This window comes from Hypanus sabinus, chromosome 9 (assembly GCF_030144855.1).
Source record: "Hypanus sabinus isolate sHypSab1 chromosome 9, sHypSab1.hap1, whole genome shotgun sequence".
Taxonomy (NCBI): domain Eukaryota; kingdom Metazoa; phylum Chordata; class Chondrichthyes; order Myliobatiformes; family Dasyatidae; genus Hypanus; species Hypanus sabinus.
Window position 1 is genome coordinate 87,179,334 of NC_082714.1, and position 21,457 is coordinate 87,200,790.

A 21,457-nucleotide genomic window follows, 5' to 3' on the forward strand; every position below is an offset into this window, starting at 1 on the left:
CTATCTAAACCTCTCATAAATTTGTATATCTCTAACAAATCACCTCTCAATCTTCTACATTAGAAGAAATGAAGTCTTAACATATTCAAGCTTTCCTTTTAATTCAGGTCTTCCAGTAGTGGCAACATCTGTGTAAATTTTCTCTATACTCTTTCAACCTTATTTGCATCTTTCCTTAGGTAGGTGACCAAAAGTGCATATAATTTTCCAAATTAGGCCTCACCAACGTCTTGTACAACTTCAACGTAACATTCCATCTCCTATATTTTGATTTCTCACGGCCGATGTGCAAAAAGCATTTTTTACAGACCTATCTACCTATGACACCACTTTCAATGAATTATGGACCTGTATTCTCAGATCTCTTTGTTCTACCGCACTCCCCAGTTCACCATGTAAAACCTACTCTGGTTGGTCCTATCGATGTACAACACCTCGACTTTGTCTACGTTAAATTTCATCTGCTATTTTTCAGTCCATTTTTCCAGCTGGTCCAGGTCCCTCTGCATGCTCTGATAGTGTTCCAATTGTCCACTGCAGCCCCAATCTAGGTCATTGATATCAATGATAAACAACAGCAACAAACCCAGGAAAGCACCGATTCCTGCAATACTCCACTAGTCACAGACCTCCGGTCAGAGAGACAATCATCTACAATACCCTGACGAAGGGTCTCAGCCCGAAACGTCGACAGCGCTTCTCCCTATAGATGCTGCCTGGCTGCTGTGTTCCACCAGCATTTTGTGCATGTTATCATCTACAATTATTCTTTGGCTTCTGCGGCAAAGCCAATGTCTAATCCAATTTACAAACTCACTTTGAATGCCAAGAGATTAAACCTTCTTGACCAGCCTCCCATATGGGACCTTGTCAGATGCCTTACTGAAGTTCATGTAGACAACATCCTCTGCCTTGCCTTCATCAACTTTCCTGGTAACTTACTCAGAAAACTCTATGAACTTGGTTTTACACGACCTACCATGCACAAAGCCATGTTGACTATGCCTAATCAGGCCCTGTCTACCAAGTTACTCGTATATCCAGTCCCTTAGAATACATTCCTCAAACTTTCCTACTACTGATGTCAGGCTCACTGGCCTATAATTCCTGCTTTATTTCTAGAGCCTTTCTTAAGCAACAGAACAATATTGGCTACCCTCTAATCATCCAGTACCTCACCAGTTGCTAAGGTTGACTTAAATATCGCTGCTAGGATTCCTGCAATTTTTACAGGGTTCGAGGGAACACCTCATCAGGCCCTGCAGATTTATCCACCCTAGTTTGTCTCAAAACAGCAAACAACAATTCCTCTGTAATCTGTATAGAGTCCACGACCTCACTGCTGCTTTGCCTCACTTCTGCCATGTAAATACAGATTTTTAAAAAATCAATTTAAGATTCTCTTATGATGCTACATATAGATTAACATTCTTATTTTCCAGAGGACCAGTTTTGTCCCTTGCAATCCTTTTGCTTTTAACTTACCTGTAGAATCCTTTAGGATTCTCCTTTACCTTGTCTGTTAGGACAGCCTCATGCCTTCTTTCAGCTCTACTGATTATTAAGTGTTCTCTTGCGTTTCTTTTTTTTTTAAATAATTTTTTATTGCGTTTTTAAATGATTACAAAGTATGAAAAAACAATGTATATAACCCATACCCCCTCCCCTTAACCCCTCCCCCCTAACTGCCCTATAGAAAAAAAAAGAAAGAAAGAAAGAAAGAGAGAATGCCTGGTGGTTGGAAGATCTCCACATGCTCCATGGAATTCGTAATAATTTTAATATGTATATTTATTTCTTTCCCCTAATAACCAATTGTTTCATCTTCAAAGCATCTATATATTTAATCCTGTCTTTTGTAAATAAGGGCTCCAAATTTTCAAAAATGTTTCATATTTATCTCTTAAATTATAAGTAATTTTTTCTAATGGAATACAACCATAGATTTCTTTCTTCCAAGAATCTATACTTAAATGTGTATCCGATTTCCAAGTAACTGCAATAGCTTTTTTGGCTACTGCCAGTGCAATTTTTATAAATTCTTTCTGATACTTATTTAGTTTGAGTTTCGGTTTTATCCCTTCAATATCACCTAGTAAAAATAATATTGGATTATGAGGAAATTGTGTTCCTGTAATTTGTTCCAGTAAAAGTCTTAAATTTGTCCAAAAAGGTTGAATTTTAGAGCAAGACCATGTCGAATGTAAAAAAAGTACCAGTTTCCTGGTTACATCGGAAACACTGATCCGATAAATTTGGATTAAATTTTTTTATTTTTTGTGGTGTAATATATAATTGATGTAGAAAATTATACTGCACTAATCTTAACCGAACATTTATTGTATTTGTCATACTGTCAAGACATAGTCTTGACCAATTTGTTTCTTCAATTTTGATATTCAAATCACTTTCCCATTTTTGTCTTGACTTATGGACTCCTTGCTTAATTACCTGTCTTTGAATCAAATTATACATGCAAGATATAAATTTTTTGATATTTCCTTTTTGAATTAAAATTTCTATTTCATTAGATTTCGGCAATAACATTGTTTGACCTAATTTTTCTCTTAAATAAGCCCTTAATTGAAAGTAACAAAATAAAGTGTTGTTTGATATTTTATATTTATTCTTTAATTGTTCAAATGACATTAATATACCTCCTTCAAAACAATTCCCTATATATCTAATCCCATTTTGAATCCAATTATATAAAAGTTGGTTGTCCATTGTGAAAGGAATAAGTCTATTTTGAATTAAAGATCTCTTTGCTAATAAAGATTTTTTTATCTCATCATCAACATTTATCTTATTCCATAAATCAATCAAATGTTTTAATATAGGAGATTCTTTCTTTTCCCGTATCCATTTAGATTCCCATTTGTATATAAAATCTTCTGGTACATTTTCTCCTATTTTATCTAATTCTATTCTAATCCATGCCGGTTTATCTTTCTCGAAAAAAGATGCAATAAATCTAAGTTGATTTGCTTTATAATAATTCTTAAAATTTGGAAGTTGTAATCCTCCTAGATCAAATTTCCATGTCAATTTTTCCAACGATATTCTTGACATCTTACCTTTCCAGAGGAATTTCCTCACATATTTGTTTAACTCTTGAAAAAACTTCTGGGGTAATTGTATTGGTAATGATTGAAATAAATATTGTAATCTAGGGAATATATTCATTTTTATAGTATTTACTCTACCTACTAATGTTATTGGTAATGCCATCCATTTTTCAAGATCTTCCTGAATTTTTTTCAAAAGTGGTAAGTAATTTAATTTGTATAAGTTTTTTATATCATTATCAACTCTTATACCTAAATATTTTATACCATTTGCTGGCCATCTAAATTGAGTTATTAATCGACATTGATTATAATCTCCTTTAGTAAGAGGTAAAATTTCACTTTTATCCCAATTTATTTTATAACCCGATATTTTCCCATATTCTTCTAGTCTATAAGATAATTTGCGTAGTGAATGTAATGGATCTGTTAAATAAATTAGAACATCATCAGCAAATAAGTTAATCTTGTATTCTTCCTGATTAACTCTGAAACCCTTAATATCTGGGTCCATTCTGATTAATTCAGCTAGTGGTTCTATTGCCAACACAAACAAAGCAGGTGATAGTGGGCAACCTTGCCGAGTTGATCTTGTTAACTGAAATGATGTTGAAATTTGACCATTTGTCACTACTTTAGCTTTGGGATTAGTATTTAAGGTTTTAATCCATTTTATAAATGATGTTCCTAATCCATATTTTTCCAATACCTTAAATAAAAAATCCCATTCCAATCTATCAAATGCTTTCTCTGCATCTAAAGCAACCGCCACACTCATTTCCTCCCTCTTTTGTGCTAAATGGATTATACTAAATAACCGAGTTACATTATCTGCCGATTGTCTATTTTTGATAAATCCTGTTTGATCCATATGCACTAATTTTGGTAAGCATTTATTAATAAGAAGTTAAAATATAATACACTCCAGACATATCAAACAGAAAAAGCAATTATGAGAACTAAACAGAGATATTATGAATTAGGTGAAAGATCACATAAAGTTCTTGCATGGCAGTTAAAAACAGATCAGATTTCTAAAACAATAAATGCAATTCGAACAAAAGTGAATGAAATTACTTATAAACCTCTAGAAATTAATGAGGCTTTTAAGAATTTTTATTCTGAGTTGTATAAATCAGAATCAAAGAATGATGATGTTAAGATAGAAGAATTTTTATCACAAATAACTCTTCCAAAATTAAATACAGAAGAACAGAAGGGATTAGGTATGTCTTTTACATTGAAAGAAGTTGAAGAAGCTTTGGGATCACTTCAAAGTAATAAATCTCCAGGAGAAGATGGTTTTCCACCTGAATTTTATAAAAAGTTTAAAGATTTATTAATTCCTCCTTTTATGGAGTTAATATATCAGGCGGAAAGAACGCATAAACTTCCAGAATCTTTTTCAACAGCTATTTTAATAGTATTGCCAAAAAAAGACAGAGACCTTTTAAAACCAGCATCATATAGACCTATTTCTTTATTAAACACTGATTATAAAATAATAGCAAAAATCTTGTCTAATAGATTATCTAAATGCTTACCAAAATCTCTTGCGTTTCTTGTACTCCATAGGTACCTCATTTGTTCCTATCTGTTTATACCTGCTGCACTCCTTTTTTTTCTTTTAACCAGCCTCAATATGTATTGAAAACCAAGGTTCCCTAAACATGCTATCTTTACCTTTTATTCTGATAGTCACATACAAGCTCTATACTCTCAAAGTTTCATTTTCTAAAGCCTTCAACTTACCAAGTACACCTTAGTCAGAAAACAGCCCATCCCAGTCCACACTTCTCAGATCCTTTCTGATAACTGTCAAAATTGACCTTTCTGCAATTTTGAATTTCAACCCATGAACAAACCTATTCTTTTCTATATTTACATTGAAACTAATAGCATTATGATCACTAGATGCAAAATGTTCTCCTTCACAAGCTGTGTCACCTGTACTGTCACATTACCTAATAGAAGATCAAGTACCATGCTCTCTCTCATTGGGACCTCTAAATATTGATGAAGGAGACTTCCCTAAACACATTTGACAAACTATCCCATCTAATCCTTTTACAATATGGGAAGCCCAGTCAATATGGAGAAATTTAAATCACTTACAATAACAGCCTTATGTTTATTGCAGCAGTCTGCAATCTCTCTATAGATTTGCTTCTTTAATTCTCACAGACTATTGGGCATACTTGATATAGTCCATTAATGTGGTCATACTTTTCTTAATCCTTGGTTCCACCTGTAAAGCCTCACGAGACGAGTTCTGCAGACTGTCCTGACTGAGCACTGCTGTGACATCTTCCCTGACTAGTAACACCACCCCTCCTGCTCTGACGCATCTAAAAAATTGGAACCCCAGAATACTGAGCTGCCAGTCCTGCCCCTCCTGCAACCAAGTCTCAGTAATGGTACAATATTATAATTCCATTCTTTGCAACTTGCTCAACCTTTTGATTCCTGGCTTTACCTGAGGTCTTAACAACTTCAGTGTCCACAACGCCTCTATTATCTATTCTGGCACTTTGGTTCCCATCCCCTTGCAACTCTAGTGTAACCCCACCCTCTTCCTTCATGCCGCTCTAGCAAACCACCTGTAAGGATATTAGTCTTCCTCCAGTTCAGGTGTCAATCATCTCTTCTGTACAGGTTCCACCTTCCCTAGAAGAGTCCCCAGTGATCAGAGAATCTGAAGCCCTCTCTCCTACATCAACTCCTTAGCCACATGTCAACCTATATGATCTTTCTTTTTCTGGCCTCATTAGCACGTGGCATGGGTAGTAATCCTGAGATCACAACCCTGGACTTGGTACCTAACTCCCTGAACTCACTTTGTGGAACCTGTTCCCTCCAGTTACCTATATCATTGGACCAACATGGACCATGACCTCTGGCTATTCACTCTCCCACTTGCGAATGCTGAGGACTCTATCTGAAATGTCCCTGACCTTGGTACTCAGGAGACAATATGTCACCTAGGATTTTTGTTTTTATCCACAGAACCTCCTTTCTGTTCCCCTAACTAACAAATCCCCCATCACTACATCTCACCTTTTCTCCTCTCTTCCCTCATGAGTCACAGAGATAGACACGCTGCCAGAACCTGACTACTGTGCCTTTCCTCTGCTTAGTCATCTTCCCATCTCCCCCCCCCCCCCCCACCGACAGTATCCAAATTAGTATACTTGTTAATGAGGAGGACAGCCACAGAGGTACTCTGCAGTGGCTTCATGATTGTTACCCAGTTTCCTGTATCCTGCACTTTGGCTGTAACTACTACTTTATATGTCCTACCCCTTCAGCCTCCCAGATGATCCTGATTTCATCCAGTTCCAGCTCCAACACCTTAAAGCAGAGTGTTAGAAGCTGCAACAGGATGCATTTCTCACAGGTCTCCCTGCCTTCGCACATCCCACAAGAGGAGCATTCCACTATCCAGCTGGCATCTCTGCTGTTCTAACTGTACAAGTATAAAGAAGGAAAACAATGAATAAACTGGAGGATAGAGAAAATCTACCTTCAGCTTTTTGGCTTCTGTCCCAGAAGCCTCTCCTCATTAAAGCCTGAAATAACCACTCTAACACTGTACGCTCCAGCCAGCAAAGGCCACTTAATTGTGAAGTGCGGACACAAGATCATACACTATGTGTATTTGTGCATGTGCATATGTGAATCTATGCCCATGTGCGTTGTGTGTATATACGCATATGTGCTTGTGGTATATATGCGTGTGTGTGTGTAGGACAAGAACTTTTAGGATGGGAAACAGCTTCTTCCCCCACACACATAAGACTTATGAACTCCCTGCCACCATCCAGATCTCATTATGCATGATGCGCCAATAGCAATATACTATTTGTCTTTTAACTTGTTCTGTAAATGCACCTTATTATTTGTTAATCTGCTAGTGGTAATGTTACTTTATGTTGAGTTATATGTGCTGTGTTGTGCACCTTGGTCCAGAGGAACGTAGTTTCGTTTGGCGATACACATGTGTACAGATGAATGCAATAAACTGGACTTGAACTTGATCAAAGTGGCCAATACTTTTGCAATATAATTCCACTTGCTATGTGGTTGTGAAAAGTTAGAGGTTTGTTGATTACTCACCGGTGGAGACGTAAAGGTAGATAGTAGATGAAGTGGGCTGGAACAGTGCTCAAAGTTCAAGGTAAATATATTATCAAAGTACATATATGTTATCATATACAACCCTGAGATTCATTTTCTTACAAGCATAATCAATAAATCTATAATAGAATCACTGAAAGACCGTATCAACTTGGGCGTTTGATCAGTGTGCAAAAGATGACAAACTCTGCAAATACAAAAATAAATAAATAATGATGATGAATAAATAATGAATAAGCAATAAATATCGTGATTGTGAGATAGAGTTCATGAAACAGAGTCCATAGGTTGTGGGAACATTTTAATGATGGGGCAAGTGAAAGTGAGTGAAGCTATCCCTTTTGGTTCAAGAGCCTCATGGGTGAAGGGTAATAACTGTTCCTAAACCTGGTGGTGTAAGTCCTGAGCTCCTGTAGCTTCCTCCTGATGGCAGCAGCTAGAAGAGAGCATGACCTGGATGGTTGGAATCCCAGATATGGATGCTGCTTTACTGCAACAACACTTCATGTTGATGTACTCAATGGTGGGCAGGGCTTTACCCGTGATGGACTAGGCCATATCCACTACCTTTTTGTCAGATTTTCTGTTCAAGGGCATTGGTGTTTCCATACCAGCCTGTAATGTAGCCAGACATGAGACTCTCCACTACATTTCTATAGGAGTTTGTCAAAGTTTTGGATGTCATGCCAAATCTTCACAAACTCCTCAGGAAGTAAAGGCACTGCCATGCTTTCTTCGTAATTGCACTTGTGTGCTGGGACCCAGGCAGGTCCTCCAAATTAATAACGCTAAGAAATTTAAAGTTGCTGATTCTCTCCACTTCTGATCCTTCAATGAGGACTGGATCATGGATCCCTGGTTTCCTTCTCCTGAAGTCAATAATCAGCTCCTTGGTCTTGCTGACAGTGTCAGCAAGACCAAGGTTATTGTTACAGCATCACGCAGCCAGATTTTCAGTCTGCCTCCTATATGCTATCACCATCTTTGATTCGGCCTACAACGGTGCTGTCATCAGCAAACTTGAATATGGAATTGGAGCTGTGCTTGACCACACAGTCATAAGTGTAAAGTGAGTAGAGCAGAGGTGTAAGAACACTGCCTTTGGTGCACCTGTGCTGGACATGTCATTGCCAACCAAACTGACTAGGGTCTGCAAATGAGAAAATCGAGGATCCAATTACACAAGGATATCTTGAAGCTTATTGGTTAGTTTTGAGGAGATGAAGGTATTGAATGCCAAGCTGTAGTTAATAAAGAGCATCCTGATGTATGCATCTTTGCAGTCCAGATGTTTCGGGGTTGAATGAAGAGCCAATTAGATGGCATCTCCTGTCGACCCGTTGCTCCAGTAAGTAAATTGGTGTGGATCCAAGTCACCTCTCAGGCAGGAGCTGATATGTTTCATCATCCTATCAAAGCACTTCATCACTGTGCTACTGGACTATAATCACTGAGGCAGGTTTCGACATTCTTAGGCACAGGTATATTTGAAGCCTACCTGAGACTGGCGAACTGAGAGGTTAGAGATCTTAGTGAATACTCAAGCCAGTTGATGAGCACAGGTCTATAGTACTTGGCTAGACACCCCATTAGGCCTAATGCTTTTCACCCTCCGGAAGGCTGCTGGAATGTTGACCTCACAGACTGAAATCACAGGATCAGTCTGAAACCCAGTAAATGACCTTGTGGTTTTGAAAGCTGAACAGACTTTGTTTTTGCTATCAATAATTTAGTCTGTATATTTAATATTTGGTTGTAAGTACTTGGAAGTCCACTACTGATGCTCATGGCACCTCCCTTTTTTTTTGCCCTTTACCTGATCCTATCTGTCTTTGTTAACATACTACCCCAGCCCTGCAAATTTTATAAGACAATCTTTCATGCTGCACCAATTCTCCTCAACCTTCCCTGGCACTTGCATTCTCAGTTTGTTTCAAAGTCAAAAGTCAAGTTTATTCTCCGATGCACAAATACACATACGCACAGGCGTGATGCAAAACTCACTTGCAGCAGCATCACAGACACAGAACATCATCAAAGCAGCATTCACAGGAAAAACAAATCATAATGTATACACAATTGTACTCCAAAGTATTGTGATTACATTCTGTAAACTTGTCCATCAAGAACTGGTAATTTGATTTTCCCTATTTCTGTGATCAATGTATTAGCTTTTGCAACTTGATCTTACTCCTTGAAAACACAAGAGAGTGCAGATGCTAGAATCTGGAGTAAAAATGAACTGCTGGCCATCGTGATTGGTGCGCTTACTGACAGCACAGCAACTGATTCTGCCTACGCTTACCCGCTGTCCCACGAAACAGCCAGTGTAACCATGAACCCTTCCCAGCTTCTTCTCGCCTATTCCCATACAAAAGCCTGAAAGCATGTATTACCGAGCTCAAGGACAGGTTCTGTCCCACTGTTGTCAGACTCTTGAATGAACCTCTTAAATACTATAAAAGAACTCTTGTGTCTCCCAGTCTACTTCATTGTGGGCTCTTGCACTTCAGTTTTTCTGCCTGCACTCCACTTTCTCTGTAACATTAACACTTTATTCTTCATTTTGTGTTCCTTTTTATTACTTTGATGTGCATACTTATGGATGGCATACAAACAAATGCTTTTCATCGTATCTCAGTACACGTGGCAATAATAAGCCATTTCCATTTCAGACTCAGATTCACATACTTATCACGTTACCTTGAAACATACAATGAAATGCATCATTTGCTTTAACAACCCATACAACCGAAAGATGTGCTGGGGGCAGCCTGCAAGTATTGCCTCACATTCCAGCACCACTATAACATGCCCACAATGTTCAGCAAATCAACACAAGCAACAATAACTGCAGCAATTGTTCCACTTCCAAATTCCTCCCCATAACTTATGTGCTCATCAATTTTCAATTAATTCCTTTACCTCTTGGTAGTCTTTCCTCCGCCTTTCCACATACACAAAGCACATTGGGGGGGGGGGGGGGGGGGGAAGAGGAAATAATTGTAGACCTGACACTGAAGATGCTTTAATCTGGAGAAAAAGGAAAAAATCTCTGGAAGAGCTCATATAATTGGAAGATTCATTTTACACTTGCATATTACCACCATAGTGTTTTCATTATTTTTTGCCATGCAGTATGGAACTATTTAACCAAATTGTTCTCATTGGTTATGCATGGTGAACTGCCAGGGATAACTGAAACATAATATGGAGCACATGAACTTATCACTAAAGGGAGACACAACAGAGAATGTGTATGGACAAGATACGCACAGAAGTGGGCTAATTTACAGGAGCCCAGACAACCTACTGGCACATCATTGGAATGAGGGAGGAAATCGGAGACCTGAGTGTGAGCAGTCCATCACAACTTGTAGCAAGTTCTTTCTCTGTGATCTATTTTACCGGCACAATAGCATAGCAGTTAGCACAGTCACTTTACAGCATCAGCGATTGCCTATCGCAGTTCGACTGCCACTGCTGTCTGAATGTTTACTGTGTGGGTTTCCTCTGACTACTCCAGTTTCTCCCCACATTCCAAAGGCAAAAGGTTAGGGTTAGTAGTGGACCATCCTCTCTGATTTGATTTGACAAAAACAATGTAGTTCACGGGATGTTCTGATGTGCATGTGACAAAGATTGTCACTTATATATTGAAATTTACAATGAATTGAGTCATTTGTGTCAATAATCAAGAGTGCTCTGGAGGCAGCCCCCAAGTGTCGCCACACTTTCAGCACCGACATAACATGCCCACAGCTTACTAACCTTAATCATATATCTTTGGAATGTGAATGGAAACTAGAGCACCTGAAGGAAACCCACATGTTCACAGGGAGTATCTACAAATTCCATAAGACATAGGAGCAGAATTAGGCCATTGGGTCATTGAGTCTGCTCTGCCATTCAGATGTGGCTGATCCTTTTTCCCCTCCTCAGCCCCACTCCCCGGTCTTCTCCCCATCGCCTTTGATGCCATGTCTAATCAAGAACTTATCAGTCTCTGCCTTAAATACACCCAACTGCCCGGCCTCTTCAGCTGCCTGTAGTAAGAAATTCCACAAATTCACCACCCTCTGACTAAAAAAATGTCTCCGCATCTCTCTTCTAAATGATCACCCCTCTGTCCTGATGCTGTGGCCTCTTCTCCAAGACTTCCCCACCATGGGAAGTATCCTTTCCACATCTACTCTATCTAGGTCTTTCAACATTCGAAAGCTTACAATGAGATGCTCCCCATTCTTCTAAATTTCAGTGAGTACAGACCCAGAGCTGACAAATATTCATCATATGATAACGCTTTCATTCCCAGTATCAACCTTGTGAACCTCCTCTGAGCCATCTCCAATGCCAGCACATCTTTTCTTAGATGAGGAGCCCAGAGCTGTTCACAATACTCAAGACAGTGTCAGGAATTGAACTGTGATCACTGGCACTATGAAGTGTTGCCATCCTAGTCAATCATACATTCAGATGTGGCACAGTGACAATCCAGAGGGTATTACCAGTGAAGACATTTTAAATTTGGATCCACAGCACAACTGTGATATATGGTGCATAATTGTTTTGCTATTTTATTTAGAGGTACATCTAGCCCAATGAGATGTGCCACCCAGCAACTCACACAGAGAGTGGTGTGTGCCTAGAATGGACTACCAGGGCTGGTGGTGGAGGCTGTTAAAACTAATCCAAGAAGATAACTCATGCATGTTCATTTTTACTTTAAGTTTGTGCAGATATCACGTGTCGGCGTAATGCTTTTCCATATAACCTGCAATGCATCTATTAATGCATCAGTGTAACTCTATTACAGTGGATGTGGCATTCAAGTTGTGGATAGATTCCCAATAAAGTTAAGACATACAAAAAGCGGGATTAACTCAGCAGGTCGGGCAGCATCTGTTGAAAGGGGCAGTCAACGTTTCGGGTCGAGACCCTTCGTCAGGACTCGCCTACTAAGTTCATCCAGCTTTTTTGTACGTCTTGATTTGACCACAGCATCTGCAGTGCACTTTGTGTCCCCAATCAAGTTGTTGTCTCAGCTAATAACATCCCCACAGAGCTAATGTGGCTTATTGGTTGCTGTGTTTCACTGTTACAAATGTCATTTTCTCAGGAGTTATTTTGTCTCTAGTATAATTTTTTAGATATCTGCAGGCTTCAGTTAAGTATCTTTGAAATGCCATTCAGACTCATTTTGTGGTATGACTGAAACAGCTGAGTCATTGTCCAATTCCATTTTAATTAATTTGCCGTTCACTTCTGGTGTAAGCTACATTGCTTGGTTATTGTTAGCTTTCACATTGTAAATCTCAAAGCTACTCAGTTCTGTGTCATTTTCATCATTATCATATTTTTGACCTACAGCATGCAGATCAGTCCTCTTTGAAACTGCTACTGATTTTTTTTTTTAGCTTTTTCTCTTCCCTGTGCAGTCCATATATTTTTGTCCACTTCGCATGGCTCTTTTCAGACATTACAATTTCGTTCACACTCACTTTCATTCCTGACTGCAATTCAATTTCATCTCTGTCTGCTATTTCCATTGATACAGCTATTTTAACTGTTCCTTTAAATGTAAGTTGTGCTTCAGTTAGGGGCCATTTTTTAATGCTTTCTTTACTCCACAAAACCCCACAAGCTAAATGCTCTCTCAGTGCACCATTAATCCCATTACCAAACTGACAGTGTTCAGACAATGAACCAATTCAGCCACATGCTGAAATGGATTCCCCTACCTTTTGATTCAGATTATGAAACCAAAAGTGCTCGGCAATCAACAATTATTTTGGTTCTAAATGCTCCTGCATTACTTTCATGATATCAGCCAAGTTCATTTTGGCAGATTTGGTTGGAGCAGTCAAATTTCTAAGCAAAATTGGCATCTGCTTCTCATTGGCTATTTCATTTGCTTCAATGTAGCCAGCTATTTGTACTTTTTTTAAAAATGATTATTATCACCTGGTACTCACTGTTTATGAACTCGTGAATTCTTTTTACTGCCTTTTTATTAAATACTGGATCATCTTTACTTTTGCGAAGAAGGCATTCTGCTCTGAAGAAGAAAATAGCACTGCCCTTTTTTTAAAACTCAATAGTTTCTAGAGATTTTTTTTAACTCTTAACTGCTCCAACAAGTAATTAGTTGTCTCAGTTTCCTTTTAAAAATGCCTTGTCACCACTGTTGTGTTTAGTAACTTAAATCATAAAAACTAATTGAAATAAAAATAAGGCACCCGGGAGGCAGATCTTATATGTTTGTCTTTACACTCAAGTGATGTACACAGATATCACTTGGTGGCATAATGAATTAGGCCATGTATGTACTTTTTATATATAACTCACAATGCCTAAACAATATATGTACAATATTACTCAAATTATTGAAAAATTAAATACACAATGGAAGCAGATATAATAGTGGTGTTTAAGAGGCACATGAATATGCAGGGAATAGAGTGATAGGAATCATGCAGGCTGAAAATATTTAGTTTAATTCGGCATCATGTTCAGCATAGACATTGTGGGCCAAAAGGCATGTTCGCCTGCTGTACTGTTCTGTGTTTTAATTATTTATTTCAAAATCAACATAGAGATACAGTGGCCCACCAAGCTGCAGCATTCCAGCAAAACTACCAATTTAACCCTAGCCAAATCACAGGACAATTTGCAATAACCAATTAACCTGCTAACTGTTATGTCTTTGGACTGTGGAAGGAAACCGGAGCATCTGGAGGAAATCCATGCAGTCACAAGGAGAATGTACAAATTCCTTGAAGATGGCAGCAGGAATTGAACCCTGGTCCGTGATTGCTGGCACTGTAAAGTGATCATGCTGACTGCTACACTACTCTGCACTCTCTTGCACCCTTGTCCTTATTGTGGAGATGTGTGTTGTTACTTATTTATTTTATTAGTACCGAGACAGATCTGTTTGCCATCCAGGCTGATGCATTAGAGCATCAAGGTAGTGGAAAAGGATGTTCAAGAGAGTACAGTTAGTCAAATAATTTGCAAGGACTGTGGTGAGGTAGGTTGAGAGATCATGAGTTCTCATGTCCACTAAGATGCAGAACAAGTAGAGAGTATCAAGAAGGAAAAAAGAGCAAGTGTGTTAGAGATGTTGGCTCTGCTGTGCATCTAAAGAAGGGAAAGGACAGACCACGTAAGCCAGACAAGGTCACATACCGCATGTGTGGGAATGACCATAAGCCCCGAGGTTGGCTAAAAACTGGAAGAAGGGTCATTTAACGTCCTCTGTGTTGTGAGTCACATCTGCTATTCCCTCACATTCTTGGTCCATCAGATTTCTGAATGGTTCATGAATACTACCTCACTATTACTCTTTTGCACTGTTTGTTTATTTCTGTAACACCAACATTCACAACATATTTCAGTGACAGTAAACTGATCTGTTTCTTCTCAGCACGTGTTACTCAATGATCTTGTAAAGTTCACCTAGCACTTTCCCAGCCTGTCACATTGAGCTACGAGCAGCTGGAATGTGTATACAAGCAAAAATAATGAGGGGAGCCCAGGTGTCTTGTCTCTGTCATCTGGCCTTTGTGCTGCTGCAGAGAGCATGGGCTTGAGAGTGTTCAGAGAGCCTCTGTAATGAGGGTAACTTTCCACATGCCCAATCCCTCCCATTGCTCAGGTTTCCTCCCACATCCCAAAGGCATGCACCACAGCTAATTGGTTACTGCAGACTGCCCCTGCTGTAGGTGGATGGGAATATTAGAGAGAAATTTTAAGGTGGCACAGTAGCATAACAGTTAGCATAATGATATTACAGCACCTGTGACACAGGCTCATTTCCACCTCTATCTGTAAGAAGTTTGTGCATTCTCATTCTGACTACATATGTTTTCTTCAGATGCTCCGGTTTCCTCCCACGTTCCAAAGAAGTGGGTTAGTAGGTTAATTGGTAATGTAGGTGTGATTGGGCGGTGCGGACTCTTTAGGCCACAAGGCCCTATTACCATGCTCAGCTTGCCCATGCTATCTTCCCAACCAGCAGTCAATAAGTCTTGAGTCCCAGAACAGACTGCACAGCATAAGGCTGGTTGGTCAGAGCACAGGAGTGCTTTCTCATTGGGCCAAAAAGGGCTGTTACCAGACTGTATCTCTAAATTTAAAAATAAAAATTAATTATAAATTTATTGTTATTCAACCATACTCATGTACACATCAAACAAAACAATGGACCAGGGTGAGTACGTATAACTCACATACCATAAATAAGGTGCATGACAGTTACATGAAAATATGGGGCTTGGGATTGATGAGAGTGCTCTGAAAGCAGAATTAAACTTGTTGTGTTGTACAAAAAACATTCAAATTTAATGGTGCAAATTCCTTATAGAGAAGTACAAGTATTAGAACTGTTTCTGGAAATGTTTGCAAACCTGCCCTTCTAATCAGAATTTATTCCTTTTTCAGGCACAGGATTGACATCCCGAGGTACAAAACTAGGAAGTCCAGTCGAGGAAGCTATTGAGAACGTCATCCAGCGTGTGACACAAGATGGTTCCCAGCAAATGGCCATAGAGAAGACAATAGAAGATGTCATAGCCAGTGTAACGGTTACTCACCCTGACAGCCCCCTAACCCCTCTCTCGGGCAAAAGCTACAGTCAAGAAAGGTGCCAGAACAAGCGAGCAGAAACCCCCCCTGCCCAATCTGTGGGAGTAAATGACTTCCCGGAGGACAGTCAGTTATCTCCTGATAAACAGACCATAGCAGCCAGCCACCGACTTAAGAAGGATCGGATTGAAGCCATGCAGTGTCAGGCAAGGAGAATGTGCAATTTTGACAAAATATTAGCCACCAAGAAGAACTTGGACCATGTCAACAAGATTCTGAAAGCCAAAAAGTTGCAAAGGCAGTCACGGACAGGTAACAACATCATCAAGCGGAAGCGGGGCAGGCCCCGGAAGAGGGAGCTGTGCCTCCCTCTGCCCATCACGGCCCCTCCAACCCCTCCAGAAGTGGACAGTTTTCCCAAGGAGCAGAGCGAGAGCATGGAGAAGGCCGGAGAGCATGACACAATCATGGACGTTATCGAGTCAGTACTGCAGAGTGTGAACCAGCAGCAGTCGGAGCACAGGAAGGGGGTGAAGCGGAAAAGGCACTGCGAGGATGAGTAAGTTTCGTACCTTGCTCCAGTCTCTGGGCCATTAAAAGGTTAGACAAAAGTGTTTACATCTGGGACACATTGCTTGAAAGATATGTTGTAACCCATAGAGGTAGGGCTTTTCTCCTTGGAGAGGAGAAGGATGAGAGGCAATTTGTTAGAGGTGTACAAGATGTTAACAGTGCCACAGTCGGCTGTGGAGACCAAGTTATTGATTATTTTCAAAGTAGTTGTTAGGTTCATGATTAGTGATACCAAAGGTTATAGAGAACAAGCAATGGAAAATGGAGTTAAAAGAGGAAGTAAATCAATCATGACTGAATGACTTAGCAGGCTCGATGGACAAAATGGCCTATTCTGCTACTATGGCTTATGAGAGGCATAAATCAAGTGGACAGCCAGTGCTTTTTTCCCAGGGATGAAAATAGTTAATAGAAAGATGTTGGGAAGAAATGATAATGGAATGTCAGAGAGTGCTTTTTTTACACAGTTGTGGGTATGTGCAACACCAGGGGTAGTGGTAGAGTCAGATACATCAGGGACATTTAAGAGACTGTTAGATAGAAGTAAAAATGGAGAGCGTTGTGGGAGGGAAGGGTTAGATTGGTCTTGAGTAGGTTAAAGAATTTGCATAATATCATAGGCCAAAGCACCTGTTCTAATCTGTACTGTGTTCTATGTTGGGAACCAAGTACTGGAAGGTAGGATTTGCCTGAAGGTTTCTTTAGGCCAGTGTGTCTTTGTGTCCTGTAAGATTCTGTGATTTTCCACCCTCCTCACCAGGAGGTATTGATCTCTTTGGAGGGTGAGGTATCTCCTACACGGGGACTGGGCTGCACGGTGTTGCTGCTGCATTACAACTCCAGGCAGTGGGATTCAATCCTGACCTCTTCTGTCTCTGCAGAGACACAAGGTCTACAGATGTTGGAATCTGGAGCAATGAACAATCTGCTAGAGGCAGCTTCTGTGAAGAGAAATGGGCAGTTAACTATAAGACCCTAAGACATAGGAGAATTAGGTCATTCAGCCCATCAAGTCTGCTCCACCATTCCATCATGGCTGATCCCAGATCCTACTCAACCCACAATATCCTTTGATGCCATGATTAATCAGGAAACTATCAGTTTCCATTTAAATATACCCATGGACTTGGCCTCCATGGCAGAGTATTCCACAGATTTACTACCCTCTGGCTAAAAAAAAGTCCCACCTTACCTCGGTTCTAAAAGATCAACCCTCATTTTTGAGGCTGTGTCCTCTAGTTCTGGACACCATAGGAAACATCCTCTCCAATCCACCTTATTTAGTTCTTTCTACATTCGGACGGTTTCAATAAAATCTCTGCCCCGCCCCCACATTCTTCTAAATTCCAGTGAGTACAGGCCCAAAGCTGCCAAACGCTCCTCATAAGTTAATCCTTTCATTCCTAGAGTCATCCTCTTGAACCTCCTCTGGACTCTCTTCAATGGCAACACATCCTTTCTGAGATATGGGGCCCAAAACTGTTAACAATATTCCAAGTGCAGCCTGAGTAGTAGCTTATAAAGGCTCAGCATTATCTCCTCACTTTTATATTGTATTCCCCATAAAATAAATGGCAACATTGTATTCGCCTTCTTTACCACAGACTCAACCTGTGAATTAACTTTCTGGAAGTCTTGCACGAGGATTCTTATGTCCCTCTGCACCTCTGATGTTTGAATTTTCTCCCCATTTAGATAATAGTCCGCAGTGTTGTTCCTTTTACCAAGGTGCATTATCATACTATAGTGGACCAGACCAGATGAAGGTTGTCAACTTCCAGTACCTAATAAAGAGTCCATTGAGTGTATGTTCATGGTCTTCTGCTGGTGTAGCCCATCTATTTCAAGGTTTGATGTATTGTGTATTCAGAGAATGTGTGGTTATTTGAGTTACTGTCACCTTCCTGTCAGCTTGAATCAGTCTGGCCATTCTCCTCTGACCTCTCATTAATAAGGCATTTTCACCCATGGAACTGCCACTCACTGGATTTTTAAGTTTTCACACCATTCTCTGTAAACTCTAAAGATTGTTGTGTGAAAATCTCAGGAAGTCAGCAATTTCAGAAATACACAAACCACCCAATCTAGCACCAACTATCATTCCAGTCAAAGTAACTTAGATCATATTCCCCCCCCCCTCCATTCTGATAATTGACTTCAACTGAACCTGTTGACCATGTCTGCATGCTTTTATACATTGAGGTGCTGCCACATGATTGGCTGATTAGATATTTGCATTAGGTATACTTAATAAAGTGTCCACTGAATGTATGTCTTGCACTGTGGAATTGGTGAGTAGCATGAGTCTGTGGATTATACCAGTGTTGTTGCTTCAGATCATAAAGAAATTTGCCTTACTCTCTCTCCCAAAATGAGCTACACTGCCATTCTTCAGAACTCTTCTGCAATTGGCCCAGGAGCTAGCAAAGCTTGCCAGAATCCACCAGGCAAGTCAGAATATCAGTCAAGGGTAAGATTTGAAATGAATTCAAGTTCTCTGGGTAACTGGCCTAACAAACTCCATTGAGTGAACAGTGAGTGCAGGCTGGCCCTCGACCAGGAATGTGTGGACTGTGGGCCCTCGAGCTCTGACAGTCTAACCCTTTTCAGCTCTGAGCCCATTTGCATTTGTGCTCTCTGTGGTGTCCCTTTTGAATATTGGATGTCTAGACAAAAGACAAGGCTGCTTTTGGCATTGTGGCTTTGTGGGTAGTTGAATCCAAAATCAGTGCCTGAGATCTGTTAGCATTTGCTTTCTGGACTATCTGACAAGTAATGTTTTAAATTGCAAAAGAGACCCCCAAGACTTTGAATCTTTTTTTTAATAATAAATTAGATTTGAACTGAACAACTGCATGTATGCACTGTGGTCACGAGGAAACATACTAAATAGTTACAGTTTGTGGTAAACCATGTATACCTGTCTGGACACGCCCCTCTGCTGACTGCTCCTGTGGCTCCTCCCTCAGTCTCTGAGATGCCATGCTCCGTTTTGCTGCTAATAAAAGCCTATCATTCACCTCCCGTCTCCAAGAGTTATTGATGGTGCATCACAGTTGTATTAAAAAAATACAAACAAGTAATTGTTAAACTGCAGAGAAATACAATTAAGGTTTCAAAGGTTGCAAATGTACATTTAATGTCAGAGAAATATATACATCCTGAAATGCTCTTTCTTCACAACCATCCACGAAAACAGAGGAGTGGCCCCAAAGAATAAATGACAGTTAAATGTTAGAACCAAACTTTCCTCTCTCCTCCAGTTCTCCTTCTTTCTGCATGTAAGTGGCAGCAAGCAGCAATCTTTCCCCCCCACCCACCCCAGCAAAAAAAAGTATCAGCACCCACCACTGAGCACTCAAGTGTGAGCAAAGCAACAGCAAAGACACAGACTTGCAGTTACCCCAAAGGTTACTTGTTCACCCAGTATTTGACATACCACAGGCATGTGCTCGCGCGCTCCCTCCCCATCTCCCTCTCTCTCCCCTCCCCCCCCCCTCCCTCCCGGCAAATGTGTATCATGCTGCGGGGCCATATTAGTTTTGTTTGCTCTCCATGTTGAAACTATTTCATGTCTTCCTCTACTTTGGATGGCTGTAAACTGGCTAAACAACTTGCTCATCACAGCAAAAGGGGAGACGTAACAAACAACTCGCTTGTTTATAATGTTAAAAGTCCATAGCATCGCTTTTTCTGAGCTCTGTGCTCAAAGATCTTTGGGTCTCTGGGCACACAGCCTTAGATCTTCCATTTCCCACAGCACACCGATCTCCTGCCCAGATACCGACCATCGATCCACTGGTCTCCTGAGCCATGAGATCTCGGCCCTCCGAAGCTGAGCTGAGCTCTAGGCCGAGCCCTTGACATGCCGAATAATGACCAGTCGTGAAACGCAGAGAGCGGGTCCCATTCCCGCAAAGAACTGTAGTCAGTGTGTAACTCCACATCAGGGTCTTCAAAAGAACCCTGAAAGGGAAAAATAGAGATATAAAAATGGAAATGGAGGTCTTTTCGAAGATGCAAGCAAAGGAGTCGCAGTTAGGCGCTATTAATTCTCCTAACCAGTCTGATCTAAGAATTAAACAATGCAATCCAATATCTAGTTATAATACTGTTAATATTCTATGCAGTCCTGTGTAGGTCTGTGGTCTAGTGTAGCTTTCTCTGTTGTTTTTTTTGCGTAGTTCAATCTAGTTTTTGTACTGTGTCATGTAACACCATGGTCCTGAAAAAGTCTCATTTTTACTATGTGCTGTACCAGCAGCTATGGTCAAAATGACAATAAAAGTGATGACTAAAACTTGCGGCTTTGTTTCCTGCTACCAGCTCCCCTGAGTTGTCCTCCGAAGTGGCTGGCCCAGCAGATACTGCAGAGAAGACAGCATCCCCGGAATCTGCAACACCACCTCCTCAACTACCCATCCAGAGGGAAAAGAAGGCCCCTCGTCCTCCAAAGAAAAAATACCAGAAGGCAGGACTATACTCTGATGTCTACAAGGTCCCCGAGTAAGTGTACTCAGCAAAATCTTATATTGCTTTTTTTTTTAATGTCCCAGATTTGTTGTCTTTTGAAACCATACTCCTTGGCCGTCTCAGGTAAATACGTTAGTATCTCTGTGAAATGCATGTGTATCATACTGTGGCGACCCACTTTCTGCGCAGGCGAACCGGCTCACAAATAGCCAGCGTGCAGGGAGAGACTTTGGTACTGCACCTCTGACGTCATTTCCGCCCAGACAGCCTCTTGTATGTCTGGGACAAACAGTCGGGACGCTGCTTCTTGGTTGACACCAGAGCGGAGATCAGTGTCTTGCCCCTGACGGGGTACAACACCCACAACAGGAAGCCAGGACCCACCCTGAGGGCCACAAACGGCAGCACGATATGGACCTATGGCACCAACACAGTGCAGCTGCAGTTTGGCGCCAGCCGGTTCACGTGGGACTTCACACTGGCCGCAGTGGCCCAACCATCACTGGGGGCGGACTTCTTGCGAGCTCACAGCCTGCTGGTCGACTTGCAAGGGAAAAGACTGGTACATGCCGAGACTTTCCAGACATTCTCCCTGGGTGAAGCCAAGTTGCCGGCCC

The 21,457-nt window shown here is 40.6% G+C and overlaps 1 protein-coding gene across 2 annotated transcripts in view; it reads left to right on the plus strand.

The window, feature by feature from the left end:
• Positions 1 to 21,457, plus strand: part of ash1l (ash1 (absent, small, or homeotic)-like (Drosophila)) — a 374,764-nt gene that overhangs the window by 213,773 nt on the left and 139,534 nt on the right. For both annotated transcript variants that reach the window (XM_059980070.1, XM_059980071.1), the window contains 2 exons: positions 15,651 to 16,353; positions 20,694 to 20,873. In XM_059980070.1, coding sequence (XP_059836053.1) covers positions 15,651 to 16,353; positions 20,694 to 20,873 — 883 coding nt within the window. The remainder of the gene's footprint in view (positions 1 to 15,650; positions 16,354 to 20,693; positions 20,874 to 21,457) is intronic.